The sequence below is a fragment of the Petaurus breviceps genome, unplaced genomic scaffold, assembly GCF_028583685.1.
Source record: "Petaurus breviceps papuanus isolate PSGF00001 unplaced genomic scaffold, PetGlider_PUasm1.0 90977, whole genome shotgun sequence".
In the NCBI taxonomy this organism is placed as follows: Eukaryota; Metazoa; Chordata; class Mammalia; order Diprotodontia; family Petauridae; genus Petaurus; species Petaurus breviceps.
Window position 1 is genome coordinate 29,946,809 of NW_027187391.1, and position 27,060 is coordinate 29,973,868.

General features: G+C 37.9%; 1 protein-coding gene and 1 long non-coding RNA gene across 3 annotated transcripts in view; both read right to left on the reverse strand.

Moving 5' to 3' along the window:
* LOC138153218 (uncharacterized) overlaps window positions 1-27,060 on the reverse strand; it is a 213,942-nt gene that overhangs the window by 157,347 nt on the left and 29,535 nt on the right. The gene's annotated exons all lie outside the window — the stretch shown is intronic.
* LOC138153216 (EEF1A lysine methyltransferase 4-like) lies at window positions 20,380-21,666 on the reverse strand. The gene has a single exon (XM_069077345.1). It carries the CDS (start codon window positions 21,648-21,650, stop codon window positions 20,910-20,912), a length of 741 nt encoding a protein of 246 aa, XP_068933446.1. The 5' UTR covers window positions 21,651-21,666; the 3' UTR covers window positions 20,380-20,909.

Here is a 27,060-nt window from a genome sequence, read left to right on the forward strand (position 1 = left end):
TTATACAGATATTCTTGAAGTGGAAATTTATTGTTTTATATTGAATCCTCTCTTATTATCTGCTATGTAAGTGGCAATGTTTTGCCCCTTTTCTCATTTTGCATTTGTTTCAATTTTATTTAATTACAAAAATATAACACTGAACCATTAAATTCTACATATTGGTTCTACCGACATTGTCTGGGCTGAAGCTCAATAAGTGTAAATTCTTGACAATAGTATGGACCACATCTGTTTAATTTAGTGAAGAACCAAACACAAGAGAAAAAGTTTAAAACAAATATGGCCACTTTGGATAAAGCTGGCAACACTTGCAAAGGAGAACACTAAAGACAAACTACATGAAGTATATCATCAACATTGACTTATAGGAGAACTTGGATGGCCTGAGGGGACAACAGATATTACCCATCTCTGATTCTATATGTCTACCCTAAATCTTCATATCATAATTTGGTTTCTCAAGTGAGTTTCCCTACAGGGAAGAGACTGCTCTTTGTAAATTATTCAATTGGTACTTTTATATGAATCAGTCTTTGATGAGTTTAGCAGTGCTATGAGACAATGTGACCAAAGCCTGATCACTCCCTCTTAAAGAAGATGGCAGAATTTCCAGATATTAAGTGCTGGAAGACTAAATGCACATATACAGAGAACTAACAGAAACCTGACATGCATTCACTTTAAATGGCCCTGTTCCATATGTGTGCTGTGGGAGAGGACATAAAACACAGCTCAGTTGTTGCATCTATACACAAACAAATATTTGTAGAATGAATGATTGGATTATCCATCTGAGAATGAAAAGCATTTGGCCCATGTGTCATCAACAAGGAAATACCAGGTGAGTGGGAAAGAGAATTGAATAAAAACCCCTGAGTATCATTTGAATGGCATTTCCAGTGTTGTTAATTTCTCCCCTGACAATCTGGTTGCAGCTTCTTAACCCAGTTACTGAACTCTCATGAGTAACAAGAAATACTGTTGTCCTTGAGTGAAGGGGAAGAGAACTTTACTTTCTAGGCAGAGTAGTTGCTTTCTGGGATTATAAAACCCAGTTTACAACCATCTATAAGAAGCAAAAGTTTAATTTCCCCCAGCCAACCCCAAGCCCCACTTTATTACCAATTTGTTCAGAAGTATATATAATCTCTTTTGATTATGTGGTAGAAAATAAGGAGCAAGAAAACAACACCAGGGGAGCCCAGATGCCTTCTTAGTCTGCATGAAGTAATACTGTAAGAAAACTGTGAAATTTCAGGTTGGAACATTTAGAGAGGTCTTCAAAGAGTCATTCAAAACATCATTGTTTAGCCAAAGCCAGAATAATGTGAATTCAATTTTAATACTTTGCTTTATCAAAGAGATTTGAGCTGAACATTACAGCTAGGTGGTATAGTGGATAGAACTCTGGATCTAGAGTCAGGAAGACATGAGTTCAAATACAGCTTCAGACTTTTACTTGCCATCAGACCCTAAACAAGTAACTTAACCTCTCTTGACTGAGTTTCCTCATCTATGAAATAGGGCTATTAACAGCACTCACCTACCTGGTTGCTGTGAAGATAAAATGAACTAATATGTGTGAAGTATTTTGCAAAGCTTAAAGTCTTATATAAACACTAGCTATTGTTGCTTTGTTGCTGTGATGATGATGATGATGAAGATGAAGATAGTGCATTTAAAATTTGTGCCACCTGATTGCCTTAAAATATTACCTCCATGGTTACTGGTGCAACTGTGGGGGAGATATTTTTTTCTCTCTTGGCATCATTTTCCTCATCTGTAAAGTAAGGCCTTTGAATTAGATGACCTCTGAGGTCCCTTCCAGCTTTAAATATATAAACTCATGGTCCCTTGTTATTCACTTCTTTTTACTTTGATACTGGAGGCCCAGGTTAAAATGCAAATGAATTCTGAAGAGGGATTAAATATCATGGGACCACAGTTCTAGGACTAAAAGTGACCTCAGAGGTCACCTAATTAAATACTTTCATTTAACAGAGGAGTAAACTGAGATTCAGGAAGGTTTAGTCCAGGTATAGGGATAAATGACCCATGGGTGAGTAACCTATGGCCTTAATCCCCTTAATAAAAGGATTTGTTGGGGCAGAGCCAAGATGGTCAGAGTAAAAGCAGGAATTTGCTTGATTTCCCGCTCCAACCACCTCCAATACCTGTAAAAACATGACTCTAAACAATTTTTAGAGCTACAGAACCCACAAAGTAACAGAGAAATAAATCTTCTGCTGAAGGCAACCTGGCAGGCTGACAGGAAGGGGATATCACCCCGGCTGGGAGCAGAGCACAGTCCTGAGTGGGCCAACACCAGCACAGACCTGTGCTACAGACTGACCAGAGCAGACTTCAGGATAGTTAATCACTGGCAGCTGTGGTTGTTTCCAGACTTCTCAACCCATAAAAACCAAAAGGAAAGTAAAAGGTCAGTAGTGGAACTCTGCTGGAACTGGGTGAGAGAGGAGTGCAGTCTGACCCCTGACCCTGGAGTGGCAGAGGTGGGCTGTCTGCAACTAACTACCTCATGGCTGCTTCTGGAGCTCCTGGCCCACAATTCATGGTGGGGACAAGTGGCTAAACACAGGGTAATAGCCAGTGCTGAGGCAGGATTTTCTTGCATTGCCCTGCTAAAATCTGGGTCACAGTCTTGAGTGGTGGTCCTGGGGTGAGAAGTGCTAGCAGAGCTTGGCAGAGCTTGTTGAGGCTGTGAAAGGACAGTCATCCTCACAGTTCTAAGGCAGGTATGTGCCTGGAAGAAGGTTGGACAACAGCTGCAAAAAATGCCAGAAATTTGGAACACAGCACTCTTCACTCAGAAAGCAGAGTTCCACTGTGGCAAAGAATTCAAAAGTCATGTAATTGGCTGGCAAGATGAGCAAAACAGAGGAAGAGAAATCAAACAATAGGATCATTTTTGTTGACAAAGATGATCAAAACATGGAAGCAGAAGAAGACAGAAGAAGATATTCTGCATCAAAAGCCTCCAAGGAAAATATGAACTAATCACAGGCCATGGAGGAGCCCAAGAAGGATTTTGAAACTCAAGTAAGAAAAGTAGAGGAAAAATTGGGAAGAAAAATGAGAATGATGCAAGAAAATCACAAAAAGAGAGTTAACAGGCTGCTAAAGGAGATCCAAAAAAATACTGAAGAAAATAACACCTTAAAAAATAGATTAACTTGGGGCAGATAGGTTGTGCAATGAATAGAGCACCAGCCATGGAGTCAGGAGGACCTGACTTCAAATCTGACCTCAGATACTTGACACACTTACTAGCTGTGTGACCTTGGGCAAGTCACTTAACTCCAATAGACTTGTCTCCCCCCTTAAAAAACAACAACAACAACAACAAACTTGCTTTGCTTTGGGGCAGCTAAGTGGCACAATGAATAGAGCACTGAGCCTGGAGTCATGAGGATCTGAGTTCAAATCTGACTTCAGACATTTAACACTTACTAGCTGCATGACCTTGGGCAAGTCACTTAACCCCAATTGCCCTGGCTCCACCCCTCCAAAAAAAAGCAAAAATTTACTAACACAAATGACAAAAGTGGCCCAAAATGTCAATGAAGAGAAGAATGGTTTAAAAAGAAGAAATGGCCAGATGGAAATGGAATTTGAAAAATTCACTAAAGTAAATAACGGCTTCAAAATTAGATTGGAGGAAATGGAATCAAATCAAATCAAAATACTATAAAACAGATCCAAAGGAATAAAAAATAATAGAAGACAATGTGAAATATCTCATTGGAAAAACCCCTGACCTGGAAAATAGATCCAGGGGAAATAATTTAAAAATGATTGGACTACCTGAAAGTCATAATCAAAAAAAGAGCCTACACATCATCTTTCAAGAAATTATCAAGGAAAACTGTGCTGATATTCTAGCACCAGAGGGCAAAATAGAAATTTAAAGAATTCATTGATTGCTGCTTGAAAAAGATCACAAAAAGAAGACTCCTAGGAATATTATAGCCAAATTCCAAAGTTCACAGGTCAAGAAGAAAATATTGCAAGCAGTCAGGAAAAATACAGTTTGAGTATTGTGGAGACATAATCACGATAACACAGGATCTAGCAGCTTCCACATTGAGGGATCAAACAGCTTGGAAATATCATATTCTGGAGGTCAAAGGAGCTAGTATTAAAAGCCAAGAATCACCTACCTAGCAAAGATGAGTATAATACTTCAGGGGAAAACATGGAAATTCAATTGAATACAGGACTTTCAAGTATTCTTGATCAAAAGACAAAAACTGAACAGAAAATTTCACTTTCAAGTACAAGAAGCAAGAGAACCATGAAAAGGTAAACAAGAAAAATAAATCATAAGGAACTCATTGAAGTTGAACTATTCACATTCCAACATGGAAAGATGAAATCTGTAACTCATGAGACTTTTCTCAGTATGAGAATAGATGAAGGGAATATACATGTATATATAGAGAGAGATTAGATATACATACATACATATATATATATATACATAGATATATATATATATAGATATGTGTATATGTATGTATAGGTGTGTGTATGTGTATATGTGGGTGTGTGCTTGTATATGTTTGTACATGTATACATAGACAGAGGGCACAGGATGAGTTGAATATGAATGGATAATATCTAAAAACTAAAATTAAGAGGTGAAAGAAATAAATTGAGAGAAAGAGAAAGGGAGAGATAGAATAGAATAAATTATCTCACATAGAAGAGGCAAGAGAAAGCTGTTACAATGGAGGCAAAGAACAGGAAGATGAAAGGGAATGAGTCAACTTTACTCTCATTTGATTTGGCTTAAGGAGGGAATGACATACACACTCAATCAGGTATCTTATCCTATAGGAAATTAGAAGGGAAGGGATAAGAGGGGGGATGATACAAGGGAGGGCAGATTGGGTAAGAGAGTAGTTAGAAGCAAAAACTTTTGAAATGAGACAGGGTCAAAGGAGAAAACAGAATAAATTGGGGATGGGATAGGATGGAGGGAAATTTAATTAGTCTTTTACAACATGACTACTGGGGAAATGTTTTGCATAACTACACATGTATAAACTATATTGAATTGTCTTCCCAGTAGGGGTAGGTGAGAAGGGAAGAAGGGAGAGAATCTGGAATGCAAAGTTATAAAAACAAATATTAAAAATTGTTTTTACATGCAACCAGGAATTAAGATATACAGGCAATGGACTACAGAAATCCATCTTGCCCTGTGTAATGGGAATCTGAAGAAATTCCCTGCCCCTTGGCCCCTTGAATCTGATAACCTTCCCTGATTTGAAAATATACTCTGCCCCCTAATAGGCTGAATGTGATCACATGGAGCTTGTGGTAGGAGACTTGTTTTCCAGAATGCCCACACCTTGTTACTTTGTGATTGGGCAGTGCGTCAAGAGGGTTGTGACATTCTCTGACCCAGGAGAAGGCTATATATACCCTGATGTGAGGTTTTACTTTGGGGCTCACTTTGGGAAGAGTTATGTGATTTGGCCAGATGAGACTCTGGGCACCCGTTGAGCCCACTGGATTTAATAACCCAGATGTTGGTGCTTCCCTCTGTGGTTACTAACTAGGTATGGATGTAATGGTCAGACAGCTGGAAGCCCTGTCTGATGAATTGTGTTATTTTCTCTTGTAACTTCTGTTTGTATTCTCTGAAGTTCAGAGTGCTGAATTTTCCCCATGAACTAGGTAAATGATATATGTTTTATTGATTAAAGTAAGATTATTAACCCATTTTGAGTTGTAAAAACAGATCTAAGGACCTGTGCTAGCAGCCATCCTGGGTATGCTAGGGTCCTTGCTGATACACCCTACAAGAAAGTAATGGGAGGAAATGTGGGCATATAAGAGAGGGCAGATTGAGGGAAGGGATTTTCATCATGATTGCCATCTTGGGGTGGGGGATAGGGGACAGATGGGGAGAAAATTTGTAACTCAAAATCTGCTGGGAATGAATGTTGAAAATTAAAAAACAAATAAATTTTAAAAAATAAAAGGATTTGTTCTGTGAAGTTTGGATTCAATCAAAGGGCCATGCTTAAGGGCCTGAAGGGACCCTTGGAGCTTCCAAGCCACAGGTCCCCCACCTCTAGCTCATTTATTAAAGGTCATGAATAACAAATGTCAGAGATAGGATTTGAACCTACATCCTCCAACTCCAGAGGTACTGCTTTTTCTCCTGCAGTGAAATGGGCCAAACATTCAAGGCCAATTGTAGAGTCCATGGGTCCTAAAGAGTGTCAGGGGAGCAAATTTATCCACCCTACCTAGTCTGTGGTACCCATGCTGTGTCTGAACAGAACTCACACCCCCTGGATGTAATTAGGAAAAGAGCCTGTCCCAGTCTGGTAGTTTTAAGTATACAACCTGTTATGCTATGAAATGATAGGTTATTCCTACCCACATGGTAAGCTAACATAAAATAACTTCTCCCAGAAACAAGTCCCTGGCATTTTCCACAAAGTTGATTCTACCTTGAGTGATCTTAGTATGTGCAAAACTCTGTTACATTCTCTCTGCCTGCTCCCCATTTGAAAAACTTTCCCTCCCGGATAAATAAATGAGGCTTTATTTTGAACACAGTTCTGGTCCCCATTTAGGACAGTCCTCTGTCATCTCTGGGGAGGCATAATCTATGTCCTTTCACTTGTTTCACTTGCCATAAGGAAAGACTCAGAACAGTCAATATCGCATGATCATTTACAATCCTATATGCTTGGGGAAAAAAAATATTCTCAAACACAAAGTTTTGACGATTTAAGAGAATAAGGACTATTTTACAAAGTTTACCAAATGTTTTTACTTGCTTAGCCTTCACAGGTGTCTGACACAGCCTTCTTTAATACAAAATCAAAAAAAAAGAGAAAAGGCAAAGAAAACTGATCTCCCATCGCAGACAGAAACCTGATCCACATCAAGTTTTCCAAACTATATAGAACTTGGGAAAGGGATTTGGGACTTGAGGTGAACTATGTATCACTCCTCTCTCAAATAAGATCTCTTCTGTGATTACCTCAGTGCATAATAAGGTCATCCAACTGGAGTCTGGGGAACACCTTTTTCCTTTCTACTTGGAGCACCTCAAAATTCCCTAGGGATTCTTGTACCATAGGCAATTCCTGAAGAGGTAGAAATTTCCTGTGGGTGCTTATTCTGAAATTCTCCCCACCCATCTCTACCACTGCAAGAGTAGTCCATATGGAATCACAGACTCAACAAATAGTAGAAGAAAAGTAGACTCAGAGAAATAGCAAAGAATATCAACTATTTGCAGATTTTAGGTACAAGTATCCCTAGCATAAGAAGTTGCAGGGCATTATGTTCTCACAAAGAGATGATCAATCTAGGTCTGTTTAAATCTTATGATAAAAGAAAATCAACATGAAAATTTCTACTAGACAGTACTATTTTGTGAGGTATGCTTCATATTTCTTACATTAAACTTAATATTAACATTTATACAGGATTCACATAATAACTGTAAGAATTTAAACAGTCAAGCAAACAATGAATGAAAAGTTTGTGAATTTTATCAGTGGATCTTATGAGAGGGAACACACACCAGAAACAAAAAATATACAATTATAGTCATTTTTTGCTAATTCACACATAAATAACTTTATCTTAGGAGGGCATGTATAAAATCCCTAGTAAACATAAATAGGTACAAGATACAAGAACAGTGATACTCATCTTCTCTCAAATCATGTCACATACTCAATCTGTTGCCAAGTTTTGATATTTATCTTTGTTTGTGGGGAAGACAATTGGGATTAAGTGACTTATCCAAGGTAACATAGCTAGTAAATATCTAAGGTTGAATTTGAACTCAGGTCCCCTTGAATCCAGAGTCAGTGCTTGTAACGGCAAACAAAATAGTACTTTGCTGCTTGTTTCAGTTATTCAAGTGCCTTTGATAGTATCAAAAGTCTCTGTTGGAAACAATATACATTGTGTTGCCCTTAATAGGACTAAGGGAGCTTGGAGACCTTTCCTACCCTTAACAGGCCTCAGGAAATTTGAAGACTTTCCCTTCCCTTAATAGGCCTAAAGTCATCACATGGAGTCCATAGTGGGAGGAGTTTGCCAAAAGAGCAGAACAGGAAGGGTGAAAAAGGAAGGAACAGAGCAGAGAAAAAGCTCAAGCAGAGATGGGACCAAGCAGAACTGAGAGGGAGAATGCTTGTGATTTTGGCACTCTGCAGCACTCTGTCTGTTGGTCTATCAGACAACAGCACCCTGTCTGTTGTTTTTAGACAGAAGTCCTGAAAGAAGACTTTATTATTACAGAAACCCTGAAAGAGGACTTTACTGCTGCTATAGAAGCTCTGGGACTTTACTCTTGATTTTTGTATAACTTCTCAGACAGAAGTCTTGTCTGCTGATTTGTGTTACTTTTTCAGACAGTAAGTGAATTGAGATGATAGTCCTGGTAATTTGTGTAAATATTGTTTGTAGTTCTGTTAAGCTTCATCTTTCTAGAAACAGAACTTTCAAAGAGTTTGGAGTGGAGCAGTAAGCTGAGGTATGAAACAGGAGCAGAGAGCTGCCTAGGTGTAAGTCCAGGCAAGAGTCAGGTGAATCCAGGCAAGAGCTGGGAGTGGTCAGCCTATGGAAAAGGAGCCAAAGGGTTTGGAAGTCAACAATGAAAAATCAAGTCAAGATGAAAGAGAACTTTCTTGGGTACTCTGTATTGGCTAATGAGATTGTGACTTACTGTAACCTAGGCCTGGGTGGTGCTTGTACATTCTGCTACCCCTTAAGGATGATTGGCTTAAGGATGATTGGAAGCCAGTCTTCAGTCAAGATGAAAGACTTTACTTGGGTACTCTATATTGACTGATGAGATTGTAACTTACTGAATGATATATTTTGTTTAAAACTATGTGGCTACTTTAGTAATAAGTTATCATGTTATATTGTTGTGAATATCATGCTTTAGTTTCTTGAAGTTTATGCTTTAGTTTATTGCTGAATAGAGAGTTCACTATATTATGTGATTAGATCCTTAGTTATTCACAGCAGCATTCCTTGGGAGAGCTGCACATGATTTACTTGACAATGCTCTATCCACTGTACCACTTAGGTGCCTTTGCATTTCTACTTTCACAATATTTCTCACATTTTCTCACATTTCTCCCTTCTCTCCATTCATACAGCTGGTACCTTGATAAAATTCCTCATTACCTCATAACTTTCAATAGCCTTACCTAGACTCGTGCAATAACCTTCAGGCTGGTCTTCCTGCCCATCTGACCACATTGTCCTATGCTCAACAAACACAAATGGTGCCCTATTACCTCATTTCAAATAGAAAATCATCTATTTGTAACTTGGCCCTCTCCTTCTAGTTTTCTTATACTTCACTTCATCTATTGTACAACACAGAAACACAGGCCTATTTTCTTTCTTTCTTTTTTTTTTTTAAAGCAATTGGGGTTAAGTAACTTGCTCAAGGTTACACGGCCAGTTATTATTTCTGGGTGTGGTGCTGAGTATCTGAGCCCGGATTTGATCCAGGTCATCCCGACACTGGAGCCGGTGCTCTTACTCGCTGAGCCACCTGGCCGCCCCCCTACTTTCTATTTCAAGTATGGGACACTGTTAGTTCCATGCTTTTTTATGGACTGTAACCCATGTTTACAATGCTCTACCACCTCACTTCTGTTTCTTGACCTTGTTCAAGACCCAGATCAAATATCTTCTGTATGGGCCCTTTCCCTTGAATTCCCATCCTCTACCTTACACCCCTCACTTTTAGTGCTTTCCATTTATACTATAAATATATTGCATGCACAGTTATTCGTATAACATCTCCTCCATTAGAATGGAAACTCCTTGAATCCTGTCTCTCTCTTCCTTTGTAGTGCCTGACACACAGTAAATATTTAAAAATATTTTTTTCACTGGCTGACTTCCACTGTGCCAGCAAAATTCTTGAGTAAATTTATTCTACAATTGGCCAGTTGCCTTCTCACCTAAGAATGGCAGTTCAGGAGACTTTTCTTCCAGAGATAAGAAGTTGAGTATAGTTTGACTTTCAAAGTCAATCGTATTCCCTAAGTGCTAATGCCACAAAATTGGTAAAATGTGTAAGAACAGAAAGTTTCGTCTATCCCTTCCCTTTTTTAAAGCAAATCCCTGAAAGTACAAAGGAGTGAAAAGGTAGAGTTGCTACTATTAACTATCCCTTCAAGAGAAAAGTAGGGAAAAGAAAATCTGGAAAAAAAACATGATAGGAAGACCTTTACTTGGAATGAAACTGCTAAAATTAGGGAAGTGACCGATAAAACATGCCAAGAGACTGAGAAGAATGATCAAGCTTTTGAAAATGTTAGCCAATTCTCCAAAGATAAATGGAAAGAATTCAAATCCACTCTTCCCTCCTAGAGAGAAGTCTGGCCAAGGCATAGAGGGTAGGTCAACAGAGACCAATTGAGTACTTACAGTAGTGGTTTTTAGTTGGCACATTAAAAAAAAACATTATGGTTGCCCACAAATAGTTTAATAATTCTTCAGACATGCTTCCAGATTGCTTTCCAAAATGGTTGGATCAGTTCACAATTCTACCAATGATGAATTAACATCCCAATTTTTCCACATTCTCTCCAACATTTGTCACTTTCCCTTTCAATCTTTTAGGCAATATGATAGGTATGAAATGATATCTCAAGATTGCTTTCATTTGTATTTCTCTAATCAATAATGATTTATGGCATTTTTTTACATAACTATAAATTGTTTTGATTTCTTCATCTGAAAATCACCTGTTCATATCCTTGGAACATGATTCATAGACTTATAAACAAAGTTCTTTTTTTATCTGAGATATCAGACTTTTATTTGAGAAACTGTTTAATCCCTCTACCCCAGTTTTCTGCTTTCCTTATGATCATGGCTATATATGTTTTAGCTGAACAAACCTTTTAAAATTTAATATCATTGAAATTATCCATCTTATACTCCAATCTGCTCTGCATCTATTGTTTATTCATAAATTGTGCATAACTGTGCTTCCCCTCCCCAACTCCACCACATTTGTTTTCATCTGGGATGGTAGCCAGGAGAGTACTATCATTTAACACAGTTCTTTCCTCCTGGGAACTTGTGTGTTGTGATTGCATTTGGCATACCTTTCCTTAAGGTAGATGTGGAGTTTTATGGTAAAGAGAATATGTATTCAGATCCAGCCCAGTCTGTACATTATGTGACAAGCAGGTAGAGATTCTATCCAGCACCCAGAAGGTATGCTTGAGAGTCTCAGAAGTAAGAGTTCCACATATAATAGTTTTGAATTTTCTTTTTAAAAACTATTTATGACTCCTCAGACTTCTATTTACTATACATTGCCTAGAAGAAGAAATTGTCGAAGAGAAATGTTTTAATGTGTGTTAGAGGTTTAAAGAGAAGAATCTTTCTGAGCCTTAGTGTTTTTGGTCATATCAATGTTATTAATTCCACAACATAGGCTTTCTGCTTTGCTTCTGGTTTAATGGCTTAAGCTAGAGGAGTGTCATGTATATTTATCCTTAAAGCTGGTTTGATGTTTAAAATTCCTTCAAATAAGCAGCTAACTTAAATGTAAAAATGTTTTTGGCCTCGTATTTACAAAATGGAGTCCTCTTATTGTGTTTAATTAATTCTAAGGTCAGAAAATTTCCTAGAACATGGCTTTGAAAATGGAGAATAAAGTCAGCCACAATGAATCAAGTTCCATTCTTCCCATTATTTGGGTCACTCCTGTGATTTATCTACTATAGGAACTTTGTTCAGTTAAAGGGAAGAAAGGATTTTGGTGTACTAGGGCTTAGAAGTTTCTCAGCTATAAGTTTAAAGTGCTATTTGGTTACCTAGTATTTAAAATTACTAAGCATGACATAGGCTTCTCATTTTGGAGAGTGTGAAAAATGTTAACAAGAACATATGGGCAACATGAATATCCATAGATTATATACACACAAAACCACATATATTTGTGTATATACATATATAATATATGTTATACATGAAATCTATGAATCCTCATGTTGACATCTGTTCTTATTTTTATACTCTCTAAAATGAAGAACCTTTATTATATATGTATATATAACATTATTATAAGTACATATAAAAGTATAATATAATATCAACATATAACATAATTATATTACTGTACATTATATATTACATTATGCTGTTGATATGATATATGACAAATGATATGATGTGATATATGACATGAAATAATTGATATGATATGATATAACATGATATAATACCATACAATAAGATATGAAATGATGTGTTATGGTGTGGTGTGGTGTGATGTGGTATGGCATGGCATGGCATGGCATGATTGATGGTGATGTGATATGATATGATATGATATGATATGATATGATATGATATGATATGATATGATATATGATATATAAATTCTCTGATGCTGAGTTAATCCCAGAATGGGTTTAACCCTAAGTGAAAATGTCAAATTCCCTTCTCTCACAGGGAAAATTGATTTCATAATACTATAATAGATGACCTGGTCATAGAATGAGAAGGCTGTAAAAGACAGCAAGTTCCATATAGTGTAAGCTCAGGGAATACATGTTGAATTAGTAAATAAATTGAATTCATACTACAAACTTAAAAATAACCTAAAATATATTGAGGAAAAGTGATTTGTCCAAGTTCATAAATCTAGTTATATTGCAAAACCAAGACAAACTCAAGTCTCCTTACCTCCAGCTTCACGATGTTTTAATTAAATCAAAATAACCCTGTCAGTCCTATTATCCATCTACGAAAATAACCTCTCATTTTGCTATGGAAATGGACCACCCTCTGAAATAATTAAATACCCTTAAAGTGTATTTCACCTTAAAGTGTAATTCACCTTAAAATGAAATGCCTTTGAAAGAGAAATAAGTACATGAGTAGACAAAGAGAAAGAATGCTGACTAACTTTCAGATCATGTCATCAGCAAGATCAAAGACTAGGTATTTTCTCCAATCTTTATGACCTCTCAAACATTTCTAAAATAGGAATTCTTTGTAAGAAATAAAGCAATTTCAGTTGCCTCCACACTCTAGTACACCAAAATCCTAAACAGGTATCAACACAAGGAGCTAACAGTAAAAATACTGAATACCCTAAGAAGCTTATTCAACATCCTGTTCCCAACCACTCATCAAACTCCATCAGGTTTGTAAAAGCAGATCCACCCATTTGCAACAGAATATAGCTCCGCCACTCTCTTTTATCAGTACTTGGAAAAACCATAAGGTAGAAACTTTCTTTAGTTGTACTACAAAAGTGTTGAGCCAAATAACTAAAGAACAAAAGGAATTTTAACAGGAAGTTAGCATGTGTGGCTGTGGGGTACTCCAATAAGATTGAAGGAAGGAATCCAGTATCTTGCCCAAAAATTCTTTTGAAGCAGAAAATGAGGCTGATAAATTGTGTATTGCTCAATATGAGAGGAGGCTGAAATGATTATGAGATCCAGCACATAAGGAAATCATTGCGAAAGAAAAAGAAGTCAGGCAATGAGTGCAACAGGGATTTATAATGGGGGTAAGATGGGGGTGGGAGGAGAAGCCTGAAATTACCAAAGATTTTAGGGGGAATGAAGTTAACTTCAAGAATTTGATAGCACAAAGAGATAAAACAAAAGGAAATATATTAGCAATACAATTGAATATGGTCTCCAGATGAGCTAATCAAATTTAGATATTTATAAATAAATGTTGCAAAACAAAGGAAGATAAATCAGGGGTTAACCTAATGAGGTAGAGGACCTTGTGAATTCCTAAGAGATCAGAGGATCATAGAAGTATGTTCTTAAATACTAAAAAAAATTAATAATTGTAAAAGCAGAGTTTATGGCCTGTACAAGAGAAATAATTGACATTGTAGAAAAAAAGAATCCATGGTACTAAGTCTCATCAAAGAAACAAAAGGAATAGTAACTGTTTAAGAATGCAAATATGCAGAAGTGAAAGACAATCTGGAAGAAGAGAAATCAAAAAGAGTAATATGTTTTTATTTTAATTATGTCCATAAAAGCATATTTATCTAAATGACAAGATGCATAAAAATAATTTAAGTATTATATATCTCCCAGGTGAACACATGTGAAAAGACCTGAACACCATAATGAAAGGAATAATACAAAGAAATTGTCCAAATGAAAAAAAAATAGGTTGGCAAAAAGCCAAAACAAAACAAAAAAACTATACTCTAAACTCTGAGGCACATAGTAGAACAACAAATTCTGCCCATGGCCTGGAGAAAAACCATCAAATAAAAAGGAAAGGGAATTAGAATAACACAAGATACCAGTACCCACCAGAAACCTCAAGGCAGAATTGACTAAAATCTTAAGAGCTTAAGATGCACCCCACCATGAAATAGCCTGCAAACTTGAGCCTACTCATTAATGAAGAAAGATGTCCCCAAAAAGAGGCACTGAAAACATTTCTCAAGAGAAAACCAGACCTGAAGAAATTTTTTGCCTTGGAAACAACCCATATAACAGTAACACAAAAAATAAATAAATGTAACAACCAAAGACAATAACTATTTAACAGAGATTATTAATAGATTTCTTTCTATCAGTTGACAAGGAGACAAGAGGTAAAGCAGTAATCAAAGAGAAGTGATGGTGGAATAATAGGTATGAAATAATATAGACTAAACCTTACAATAACCTCATCTACAAGCATATCAACATTTTTCTGTGGGACTAAAGAAGGAAAGGGAAGATAAAAGGGAACTAGGTTAGGCAAAAGATAGAGCAGAGTTCCTTCATTCAAATCAAAGGTTACCAATGAAGGGAAAATAATTCCTGTGGTCTCTCAGGAAGAAGAGAGTCTACAAAAGAATAGACAAGGAGGCAAAGGAAGAAACTGAAGCAGAGAGAAAAAATGAGGGAAAGTCTTATTCAATGGTAGGAAGTATCCCACTGAAGAATATTCCCATGGGAAAAGAAAGATAGTCTTGAAGAGTAGATGGGGATGATATAAAGGCTGTAATCATCCTACAGGAACAGGTAATCACAGCCCATGGAGGAAACTTGCAGTGAGAAAAGTGGGAGAACATGAACTAAGGAAGGTTTCCTAGAAAATGGGAACAAATTTACCATGGGGAGGAAAAGGTAAATAACTAACTGCACAACCCAGAACATAGGAAAATTAATACCATGAGGCAATATCTTCTCACTCAACTGAAGGAACTTTTATTTCAAAGAGCAATGTACAACCTATAGAGGGAAGGCAAGGGACAATTATCTTCTGTTTAAAAGAGGGAACTCAAAATGGCTACCATAGAAGTTTCAATACCAGGAGAAATACAGAGAAAAAAGGATTGAATATGTATAAAGGCCATAAATTAAGAATACAAGTCTAGAGTACGAAGAAAGAGATGATAAATAATGAAAAGAATGAGAGAAATAATTTATAGAAAAATGCAGAAAAGTAAAAATTTTTAAAACTAACAAATCACTTGAAAGGGAAGAAAAAAGAAGGAATTTACTTGACTACTTAAAGGAAAAAATATGGAAAGAATTAATTAGATAAAGGAAGAAAGATAAAAAAGAAACTAATGCGAAAAATTACAAAACTAAGAAAAGGGGTAACAAATGAGCCAAGTTTGTGAGTAAGGGGAAGAGAGCTGCTTTAAACGAATTAAGCTAAAATATCTGATGAGTCAAAATATTGTGCTTAGAGGAAGAGGGAGAGGGCACTCCTAATTTAAAGATAAAATTTTTTATTAGAGACACAATGAAGAAAATGTAAAATAACTCTCAAAACTTTAAATGTAAATGAATTAAACAATCAAATAAAATGAAAAGTGATGACAGATTGGATAAAAAATAAATAAAACAGGAGAGTAGTCATTGGGTTGAGTCAGAAAATGACAGAGACAAAGGTAATGACACAAAGCTGCAGGGAGTTCAGAGCTAAGTGCCCTGGTTTCTTCTAGATAAAGCCTCTGGTGGGCCAGTTTGGAGGGTGGACAACAGTGGATAGTGTTATTCACAGATATAGAAATTACTATCATGGAATTGAGAATACAAGTTCCAAAAGACTGAAAACCTGAATGACCTAGCTCTTTCTAGACATGGCCTTTGGTGGTCCTGTTGAGGGTCGGGTGAAATTTTAGGAGCAGTGGGAGCAAGAGTTGAGGAGTGGAAAAGAACAGAAACTTGCCTAAAAAAGATGCTATATCCAGGAGAAATAGCATGAGAACAGCAAAAGGGAAAATATTAGATTACTGCAATACCAGAACTGTGAACTTACTTGACCATATACATTACCTAAACATCAGTCTATCAGTCTGCTCTTCATATTTGCCTACTGATGCTGTATGTAGTAGTTGTACATAGTAGTAGTAAGAGAGCGTATTCCAGGTTTATGGGGGTAATGTTTTGTTACCATTGTTCAATCAACACCATTTTAGTAAATGCCTTTGCTTTGAGCTAATTATGTCAACTGGCTGATTATTAAAGGTTAACACACTGGTGTGCAAATACAGATAGACAGAGTACTTTGAACCTGGAGAAGCCAAGTTATGAATTTGAGTTTTCATATATAAAGTACGACACTTTACCTCCAAAGAGAAGTAAGGGAGGTACATTTGGTAACTCTTGTTTTTAAACTGTCAGGCAAGCTGTCTCATTGGCCTGAAAAGAAATGACAGGCCAGTTTCATTTCTCTTCTTACATCTCCCAGACTCAACAGCTCTATAGATCAATAATGTACTAATCAGAATACTTCTGTAAAGATGCTTGGACTCAAAGGATTTCTCTGAGACATTTCATCTCACAAGAATGAATATATAATTCCACTCTCCATACACACATAAACACACACAATGTTTATGCAAAGATGACAAGGACTACAAACAAAATTAAACTTAAAATGGTACAACGTTGTGTGGAAGACTGTGGTAAGAATTTGTTGGATTGGTCTGAAACATTGGATCAGATAATGATGAAAATATTTTTTTTCTTTTAAGATTTATTTATGTCCTTGTGATCAGATATTAATGAAAATATTTCTTTTTTTCTTAAGATTTATTCATGTCTTTTTTGTTTCACTTTTACTTACTGATAAACTACTCCTACCCTGTTGAAAAACAGAAAATCAATTAGGTAATGCCAGCAGGAACTATGACTATGTATGATGCCATATGCAGCCTCTTGAACCTACTAGCCTAGGGTAATGTTTATTTTTATCAAGTGGAGGTAGTAGGGAGTGACGAAGGGAAATGAGCTATAATTTCCCTAAGGGTTCCATGAAGTGGATGCTTTTCTGCCTCCACCATCAGGGTAGGCAAGGCAGACAATTATTGCATCATTAGCAAGATTAATTAGTACAGGTGGTTCATGATGATCTAAGACATTGGCTATGCTGAGATTTCCCATGGCCTAGGAGGCCTGACTAGTAACTTGGAGTTGATTAGTGCTCTGTAATAATTGACCTTCTGCAGAATTGAAGTCAAAGTGAGGCTTACATAAGAATGGCATGAGTAAGTTACCTATGCAGTGTGGCAATGATGAAAGGGCTCCCTGCTTCATTTTTATACCCCACTGGCCTGACAAGGAGACTGAAATTTTATATATTGTATGTGGCACCCAAAACTTATTTCTATTTTAGGGAAAAGAAACTTTCCCTTATTTTAGGGAAAACAATCTGATTCTGGTTGGAATCAGAAGAACTTCTTAGGTTCTGTCCTGTCCTGTCTGATTCTAATTACCTATGTGACCTGAAACAATACACTTTACCTCTCTCAGTCTTACTTTCTTCAGCAGCAAAATGAGCAGGTAAGACTAGGTGATCTCTAAGCTTTCTTTTAGTAGAATAATCACAATAAATGAAGAGTCATGGCACTTGAGTCGTAACTCTGTCACTAGCTCTGTTACCTTGGGTAAACACATGATCCCTCTAAGGATCACTTTCCTCTTCTATAAAATGAGAGAATTGGACTACATGATAACTGTTTCGTACCTATTTTGGTATTCTATGATTCCATGAATGTAAATCTGAGACTTAACAAAAGTTTATCCATTACATATTTATTTGGGTTAAATATTGTAGAATCCGGTTAAAATTTAAATGTTTCTTGGTTGAGTTAAAAAAGTAAACTTTATTAGCCGTTAACATATACTATTAAATGTATTAGTCATATGGAGCTAGTCAATTGCTAGGGAAAGCCTAGATGTAATTGGACTAGCAAATGAACTCTTTTTGAGGGGAGAGGGAATAAGAGCTCAGAAAGTTGTTAGTGTTGGTTACTTCAACATGTCTGGTTTTGGGGACCAGAGTAGGAATCCTAGGATACGCCATTTATCCATGTGATTTGGAGAAAGGGAGTCTAGAAAGAGAAGTGAGAAAATCAGGAAAAAACTGAAAAGTATTGAGATAAACTTTGCCTACTTCACAATTTTGTATCGGACTGACCCTGACCATAATTATGCTTTGTGCTAGAAATATCCATCCATTAATTCAGCCACTAGATCATAATGTCGTAGTACTTAGATCTGGAAAGGACCATGGAAATCATCAACCAGGGGTGGGATACCTGAGGCCTTCAGGCCACATATGGGCTTATAGGTCCTCAAGCATGGCCCATTCAGTCAAAAGGCCACACTTGAGGACATAGAGGCCCACTTGTGGCCTTGAGACAGCAGGTTCCCCACTCTTGAAATTTCTAGTCTAATTCTTTCCTTTTATAGATGAGGAAACGAAGGCACAGAGAAGTTAAGTAAATGTGACATAGGAAGTAATGATAATGATAAACTTTGACATTTATATAGTTCTTAATATTTTTTCAAGTATTTGGATTCAATATCTCACTTGAGTCTCTCATCAGCTTGTGATTTGGATTCTATTATCAGATTTTACAAATGATAGAACTCTCTGCCACAAGCAAGCAAACTGGATTTTTTTAATCCAAACTTATGTCTTTAATATTTTAGTCTTACCATAAAGAACTTGACTAAAAGAGGAATCAATAGAAAGAGTTACAGAAAATATAAGACTTAGAATGAAGGAAACTGCCAAAAGAAATGAAGCAATGGACCATAATAATTTCAAAACAACAGCCAGAACTTTAAGATGTCATTAAAAATGCAAACATCTATTAAAAGGATTACTCCAAATGAGTCAGATGCCTAATGGGTCATGTCTTTGTTCTTACATTCCAACAAATGAATATTTTTTAATTGTAGTTCAAAGTTAAAAGTAATAATCCAAGGAGTATTATTATGAGAAGAAGGATATTTTATCATTACTTCAAGGAAAGCTATCAAATGCAGCTAAGTGTTGAAGGTAACTAAGACTGAATCTCTGACCTGATCCATCATGAGAACCTATGCTATTTTTCATTCAGTGTACTCTAGAGGTGAAAACTATATTTATCTCTAATGCAATGCTAACTAATGCAAATGTTGAAAGACCACAAAATAGTGCTTTGCTAAGATATCGCAGGGTAACTGTTGAAGGAGAAATCATGATAAAGAAGATAAATGAATCCTGTTTTAGGGGGAAAATAATTTTCAATTCACTTTTAGTAATATAAAACTAGAGGAATGAGACCTCTATTCATGCAGAAGGGATGCAGGTTAAGTATCAAGAAAAGCTTCCTCTCATAAAACAAAAGCTAAAAATGAAACGCCAAATTTAAAAAATGGAATTTCCTTCCCTATTGACCGTTCTGAACAAAAAAGACAAAAAATGTTCATATACACAACATAGCCATTACATCGTTAGAATGCTAGTCATCGCAATATGTCCCCCTCTCTTCTCAGACACCATCACCACTCTGGTGCAAACTCTCATCCCCTCACATCTGGGATATTGTAACAGCCTGCTGATTAGTCTGCCTGCCTCAAGGCCCTCCCCACTTCAGTTCCTCCTCCATGTAGCTGTCGAGCTAAAACACAACTTTGACTGTTTCCTCCCTTATTCAATCAATTCCAGTGACTCCTTATTATTTCCAAGATCAATTATGAAATCCTGTTAGCCTTTTAATAAAATCATAACCTGGCCCCTTCCTAGCTTTCCAGTCTTTTTACACCTTATACCCTTCCAGGTACTCTGTGATCCAGCAGCACTAGTTTCCTTATTATTCTTCATGAATAAGATAGTCTATTTCCTGACCATATATTTTCACTAGATGTCCCCTATACGTGGAATTCTACCCCACTCCTTATCTCTGTCTCCTGACTTCTCTGGCTTCTTTGAAGTACCAGCTAATATTCTCAGCAATACAATGATCCAAGACAACACTGGAGGACTTATGATGGAAAATACTACCCAGTGCCAGGGAAAAAACTAATGAAGTTTGAATACAGATAGAAGCATATTTTTTTTAATTTCTTTATTTTTCGTGTTTATTTTTTTTTTTCCAGACATGATCTTAATTTGAGCCTCACAACAACCCTGTGAAGTAGGGACTACAGTATTCCCATCCCCATTTTACAGATGAGCATATGGAGGACTGACAGCCAGGAGGTGCCAAAGGTCAGATTAAAGCCTGACCCCAAGTCTCCTGAACCCTGCCCCTTAAGCCCTGCTGGAAAGGGCAGTTTAAGGAATGACTTGTGACCCAGGTCGACATTCCCAGGGACCTCCTCTGCTTTCTTCCATGTTGAGGATGCAGAAGTATTGCTGAGAGAGGGGCTTGACCCAGAGAGAGGCCAGTGATCACTAGAAGGGATATGTTGTGCAGTGGGCAAGCTTGAAAAAACTAAGAGAAAAGTCCAAGAATAGGCAAGCAGCTACTGCTTGAGAGCCCCCTCTGGGATTGTAGACTGATGTTCCTGTGAGAGACCCCAGTTCAGTCAGGATTTTTAGTTTCCAAGGCAGCACCCACAGTCACTTTGAACCAGAATCAGTCCTTAGAGCTCCATGGCACTGAGGAAGTCTTCCTTGTCAGAGTCTTGAAGGAAGCATGGTGAAGATGGGGGGCTTGGGGGGGCATGCAGCCGGGCCCCCAAGGCTTGCTGTGCTGGACTCAGCTCACCCCCCTTGTGCATGAGGTAGAAATAGAAATGGAACCCACTGCCGTAGGATGCATGGCGAAGAGACCAACCATAGTGGGGCTGGGCATAGTGCTGGACACGGAAGTGGGGAGCAGCCCCTGTCAGCAAGATGAACCGGCCCTGAGGAGTCAGCACTCTACTCACCTCACTGAGAACTTCATCCACAGTCTGAATGCCCTCAGGGGACACCGTCCAGGGGTCTTGCTCCCCAGCCAGCAGAGCATCCAGGGTACCCTTCTCTAGCACCACGTCAAAAGTGCTATTAGGGAAACTGAGAGCTCGGGCATCCATTGTCTCCCAGCGCAACATGGATGGGTACATGGGCATAGCGGTCACCACCACTGGAGAGTAATCCACACTGACCACATTGGGGAAGGTCCCACACAAAAGCTCATAGCTCAGGGCACTGTTCCCACAGCCAAGCACTAGGATACGGTCCTCTGGCTGCAGCTCGGGCTCCAAAAGGTCCCGGAAGGCGTCGAAGTCGCAGAACCACTCGTAGGGGGCGGTGTCCAGTGCGTGCTGGTAGCGCTCGTCCCAGTACTGGGCCTCCCGGTACTCAGAGTTCTTCTTGGGGAGCGGAGGCGAAGAAGCCATGCTACGGCTGGGGTGTGTTCTCTTTCGTGTTTATTTTTTGTCTATGTTTTCTTTTACATCATGACTAATATGAAAATATGTTTTGTATGACTATACATATATAACCTATGTCAAATTTATTGTTTTCTCCATGGGGGGGTAGGAAGAGATTTTGGAAGTTTTAAAATGGATGTTAAAAATTTTCTTACATGTAATTGGGGGAAAATAAAATACTAAATAAATATTCAAAAATAAAGCCCCAGCTGAAATCCCAGGTTCTGCAGAATATTTTGTTCATCCTCCTTAATGTTAGCGCCTTCCCTCTAAGATTATTTTTAATTAATCCAGCTCCTTGATAGCAGGAACTCTTTTGACTTTCTGTATATCCCTTGAATATAGTACAATGAATGGGATATAACAAGCACTAAATAAATGATTGTCAGTTTGTAGGCTCATATGATGGTGGTAGTGGTTGTTTTTAAAAGAGATTCTTAACTCAATGGGATGGTTTGCCTATGATCTTGCAAAAGATCCATTGGACCTTAAAGTGTTCCCAACTAGCTAATTCTCAAACCTGAGTAACCCTAGCCTTTCATTCTACCAATACTGCTGTCTGCTAATAAATCATAATAGCTAATATTCGTATGACACATTAAATTTTGCCAATCTCTCTCTGTCTCTCTCCCCCACATGTAATATATATATATATATATATATATATATATACATATATATATACATAAATGATTTTGCTGACTTTATAAATACTCCAATGGATATGCAATTTCATCAATGTTAGTATTCTATCTCAGGTTACAGATCATAGCCCAGGTATGTCTTCCCATCCTGTGGAACTTCTATCCATATACTCCCCATAAGGCCTCTGCTGGGGGTCTACCCAATGTGGTGAGGGCCTTCCTCTCTCTTAACATATAACACATAATCTCAGTTAGATTCTCATTATTCAGCAATCCTCCTACTTTAGTCATTTCAACTCCTTTTCTTATTTGCTTCAGTAACTGTAAAAATCTTTTTAAAACATTGCTCTTCAAAAAAATAAAACAAGCATACCCCCACTCACCCCCCACTTAATGCTAAAATGCTGGTTATTTAGCCACCTACTTCACTAAGAAAAATGAAGTCTCTTTGACACTAATTCCCTCAACTCTACTCCTCCACTCTCCCTAAACTTATCAGAACAGTATCTATTCTTTCATCCTTACTTACTTTTTCAAAAGTAAAGGTACTCCTACTCCTTGCTAAAGTTTATTGCCCTAACTATATTGTTAATGCCATTTCCAAGGACCTTCAGGGCCTCACTCCAGTAATCAACCCCTCTCTCTCTACCTCTACATTTTCAGTGTTTCCCCCCACAATGGCCCCTATTTATCTACTGATATGCACAGGAAGGAAAGAATCATTAAGTGCCTACCATGTGATAGGCACAGTACTGTCTTTACAAATATTATCTCATTTGATGCTCACAACAATCCTGGGAGATAGATGTCATTATTACCTCCATTTTACAGTTGAGTAAACAGAGACAGAGGAAAACAATTCTTTGCCCAGGATCATATAGCTAAGAAGCATCTGAAGCTGGATTTGAACTCATGTTTCTGACTCCAGACTCCTTTATCCACTACCAGTGACTTGTCTCCATAATCTCCCTTTCCCCTTTTAATGCCTTCTCTTGGAATATCTAACTGAGGTAAGTAATCAATGTTCCTTTGAGTGGCCCTACTATGTCATGATTTTTAAATCTTTCACAGTCCTGATCAACCTAGTCCAACTTCTCAAATTCATTCATAAAGTTTAATACCTAGAACATAATAGAATCATTTTCAGTGACTATTTCTTTGGTCTGCTTCCAGAGAACCTTAAAAAACTAACCATATCTAATCTCCACTCTCTTCCTAAACTATTTAAATTGAGATTCTATACCGAACACTCTATGGAAATTGTTCTTTTAAAGGAACCTAATGACTCCCTAATTCTCAAAGTATCGCACTTTTGGAAGGGACTGCAGTTTCTATCTAAAATGCCCTTTATGGGAGCCAAGATGGTGGAGTAGAAACAGGAATTCTGCAGAACTACAGCTTCCACCTCCCCCAATACATCTAAAAGGGGACTCTGAACAAACTTTGGAGCTATAGAACCCACTATATGACACAAAGAAGCTAACATCCCACTGAGGACAGCCCAGCAGGCCAGCAGGAATAGGCCAGCACAGCACTCTGGGAGCCAACTCCAACCCCACACTGGGATTTTTGCCCCAGGGCAGGCTGGGCCAACAACCAGCTGGAGGGACTCCAGATCAGCAGCAGCTGTGACCGTTTCCAGAATTATCAACACATACATGCGAAGGACAAAGTAAGACATCAGTGCAGTGTGGATTTTGGGATTCAGCAGTTGGGAGTACAATCCCCTCTTCCCCTAGGGTGAGAAGCTGCTGAGGAGCCATGACTGTACAGCCACCCCCACATCGCAGCTCCTGGCCTGCAGAGAGGAGGGGGAAGAAGCAACCAGTCTGAGGGGGTAATCACTCTTGTTTTAACTTTCTTGGATCTGGATTGCAGTCCAGGGTGGAGGTCCTGGGGTGTGTGACCAGCTTGCCAGAGCTTGTGGAGGCTTCAAAGAGGGCAACCAACTAATACCTTCAGTAGCTGAGAAAACCCCAGCATTTGGTACAAAGCTCCACTGTCTGGTAGCAAAGTCCTACTTTGGCAAAAAGCCCAAAAGTCAAGTAATTGAGTAGCAAAATGAGCAGACAAAGGAAGCAAACCAAGCAAAGAAATCCAACATTAGACTCCTATTTTGGGAACAAAAAGGATCAAAGCATGGAATAGGAGGAAGACAGTGAAGTCAGAACTGCTGTAGCAAAAGCTTCCAAGAAAAATACAAACTGGTTACAGGCCATAGAGGACCTTAAGAACCAAATAAGATAAGTGGAGGAAAAATTGGGAAGAGAAATGAGAACAATAAAAGAAAATTATGAAATGAGAGTCAACAGCCTGACTGAGGAAAATAACACCTTAAAAAATAGACTAACTCAAATGGCAAAAGAGGCTCAAATGCCTTAAAAAGCCAAATTTGCCAGATGGAAAAAGAATCTCAAAAGCTCAATGAGGAGAATCATTGCTTCAGAATTAGATTGGAGGAAATGGAAGCTAATTACTTTATGAAAAATCAAGATACTGTAAAACAGATCCAAACAAATGAAAGAATAGAAGGCAATGTGAAATATCTCATTGGAAAAAAAAAACACTGACCTGGAAAATAGATCCAGGAGAGATAATTTTAAAATTATTGGATTATCTGAAAGCCATGATCAAAGAAAGAACCTAGAAATCATCCTCCAAGAAATTCTCAAGGAAAACTGCCCTGATGTTTTAGAACCAGAGGGCAAAATAGAGGTTGAAAGAGTCTACCGATCACCCCCTGAGAAAGATCCCAAAAAGAAAACTCCTTGAAATATTATATCCAGGTTCCAAAATTCTGAGATCAAGGAAAGAATATTGCAAGCAGCTAGGAAGAAACAATTTTAATATTGTGGAAACATAATCAGGATAACACAGGATCTGGCAGCTTCTACACTGAGGGATAGAAGGACTTGGAATATGATATTCTGGAGGGCAAAAGAGCTGGGATTAAAACCAAGAGTCACCTACCCAGCAAAACTGAGTATCATGTTTCAGGGGAAAATATGGTCATTCAGTGGAATGTAGGATTTTCAAGCATTCTTGATGAAAAAAACAGAGTTGAATAGAAAATTTGACATTCAGATACAAGAAGCAAGAGAAGCTTGAGAAGGTAAACAGGGAAAAGAAATCATAAGAAACTTATCAAAGTTAAACTATTTACATTCCTACGTGGAAAAGCAATAATTGTAACTGATGAAACTTCTCTCAGTATGAAAATAGTTGAAGAGAATAGAAATATATGTATATATGTATATCTATATACACACATATATACATATATATGTATATATAGGAGGGTATATGGTCATATGAATACATATGTGAATGTGTGTATATATGTTTACAAGTATACATAGATAGAGGGCACAGGACCAATTTAATAGGAAGGGATGATACTTAAAATGTGAAATTAAGAGATGAGAGAAGAATATAACAAGTGTTGATAGGGAGAGACAGAATAGGGTAAACTATCTCATATAGAAGAGGCAAGGGAAAATGGTTAAAATGGAGGGGAATAACAGGAAGGCAAAAAGGCAAAACCTTATTCTCATTGAATTTGGCTCAGGGAGGGAATTACATATACACTAAATAGGGCATCTCACCCTACAAGAGAGTAGAGGTGAAGGTGATGAAGGAAGGGAGGGCAGGCTGGAGGGGAGGGAAATGGGAAGCACCCACCTTTGAATAGGGACAGTATCAAAGTAGAAAATAGAACAAGTGGGAGGTGGGATAGGAGGAAGGGAAATATAGTCAGTCTTTTACAATATATCTACTACAGTAATGTTTTGCATAGCTACACATGTACAACCCATGCTGAAATGCTTATCTTCCCAATGAGGGTGGGTGACAAGGGAGGAAGGGAATGAATCTGGAATTCAAAGTTTTAAAATCAAATGTTTAAAAATATATAAATTCAATTATTAATCCTACCATGTTTCCCCGATAATAAGACACTGTCTTATTATTTTTTTTGGACAGAAAAACACCAGAGGGCTTATTTTCAGGGGAGGGCTTATTTTAATGAACATTGACGGCAATTTTAATAAACAGGTAAATGTGAATAAAAAAATGTACCTTTATTCAATAGGCAAATCACTGGGGAAGAACAGGATGACGCGCTCACTGCTGCAGCTCTGATTGGATGCAGCTCGGAGCGCGGCGTGCGTTTCATGCTGTGATAGTAATGGCAATTAAAGATTCCCCTGTATTGGCTTGGTTTTCAAATTGATTGTGTTAAAACCCAGAGCTTGTTAATCCCACCTGTGGGATGGACTTTTTGATGTGAAAAGAAAGTCCTGAACTGGGAGGAGCTGGTGATGTAGATTTGGAGAGACAAGAGAGAGGCGGAAGATCTTTTTGGAAGCAGCACCTCGTGGAGAGAGAGAGACTAAGAGAACTGCTGGTGACCGCTTTGAATTGCCCTGGACTTTTGAGACCTGCCCCCTGAGCTGCCAAGGACTGAGGAGACATGACTGTTTTGCTGGTACTTTGTCTGTCTGTTTTGATGTTGTTTTGCCAGATTTGTCCACTGGTGAAAGACAGTCCTTTTGTTGAAGAAGTCCTGGAACCTGGCTGTTCGCTAAGAAGCCCTGAGACTGTCCTGCAGACAGAGAGTGAATACTGTCCACTGGTGAGGGACAGTGCTGTTGTTGCAGGGGTCTGGAGACTGTCCTGCAGACAGAATGAATACTGTCCACTGGTGAAGGACAGTGCTGTTGTTGCAGGGGTCT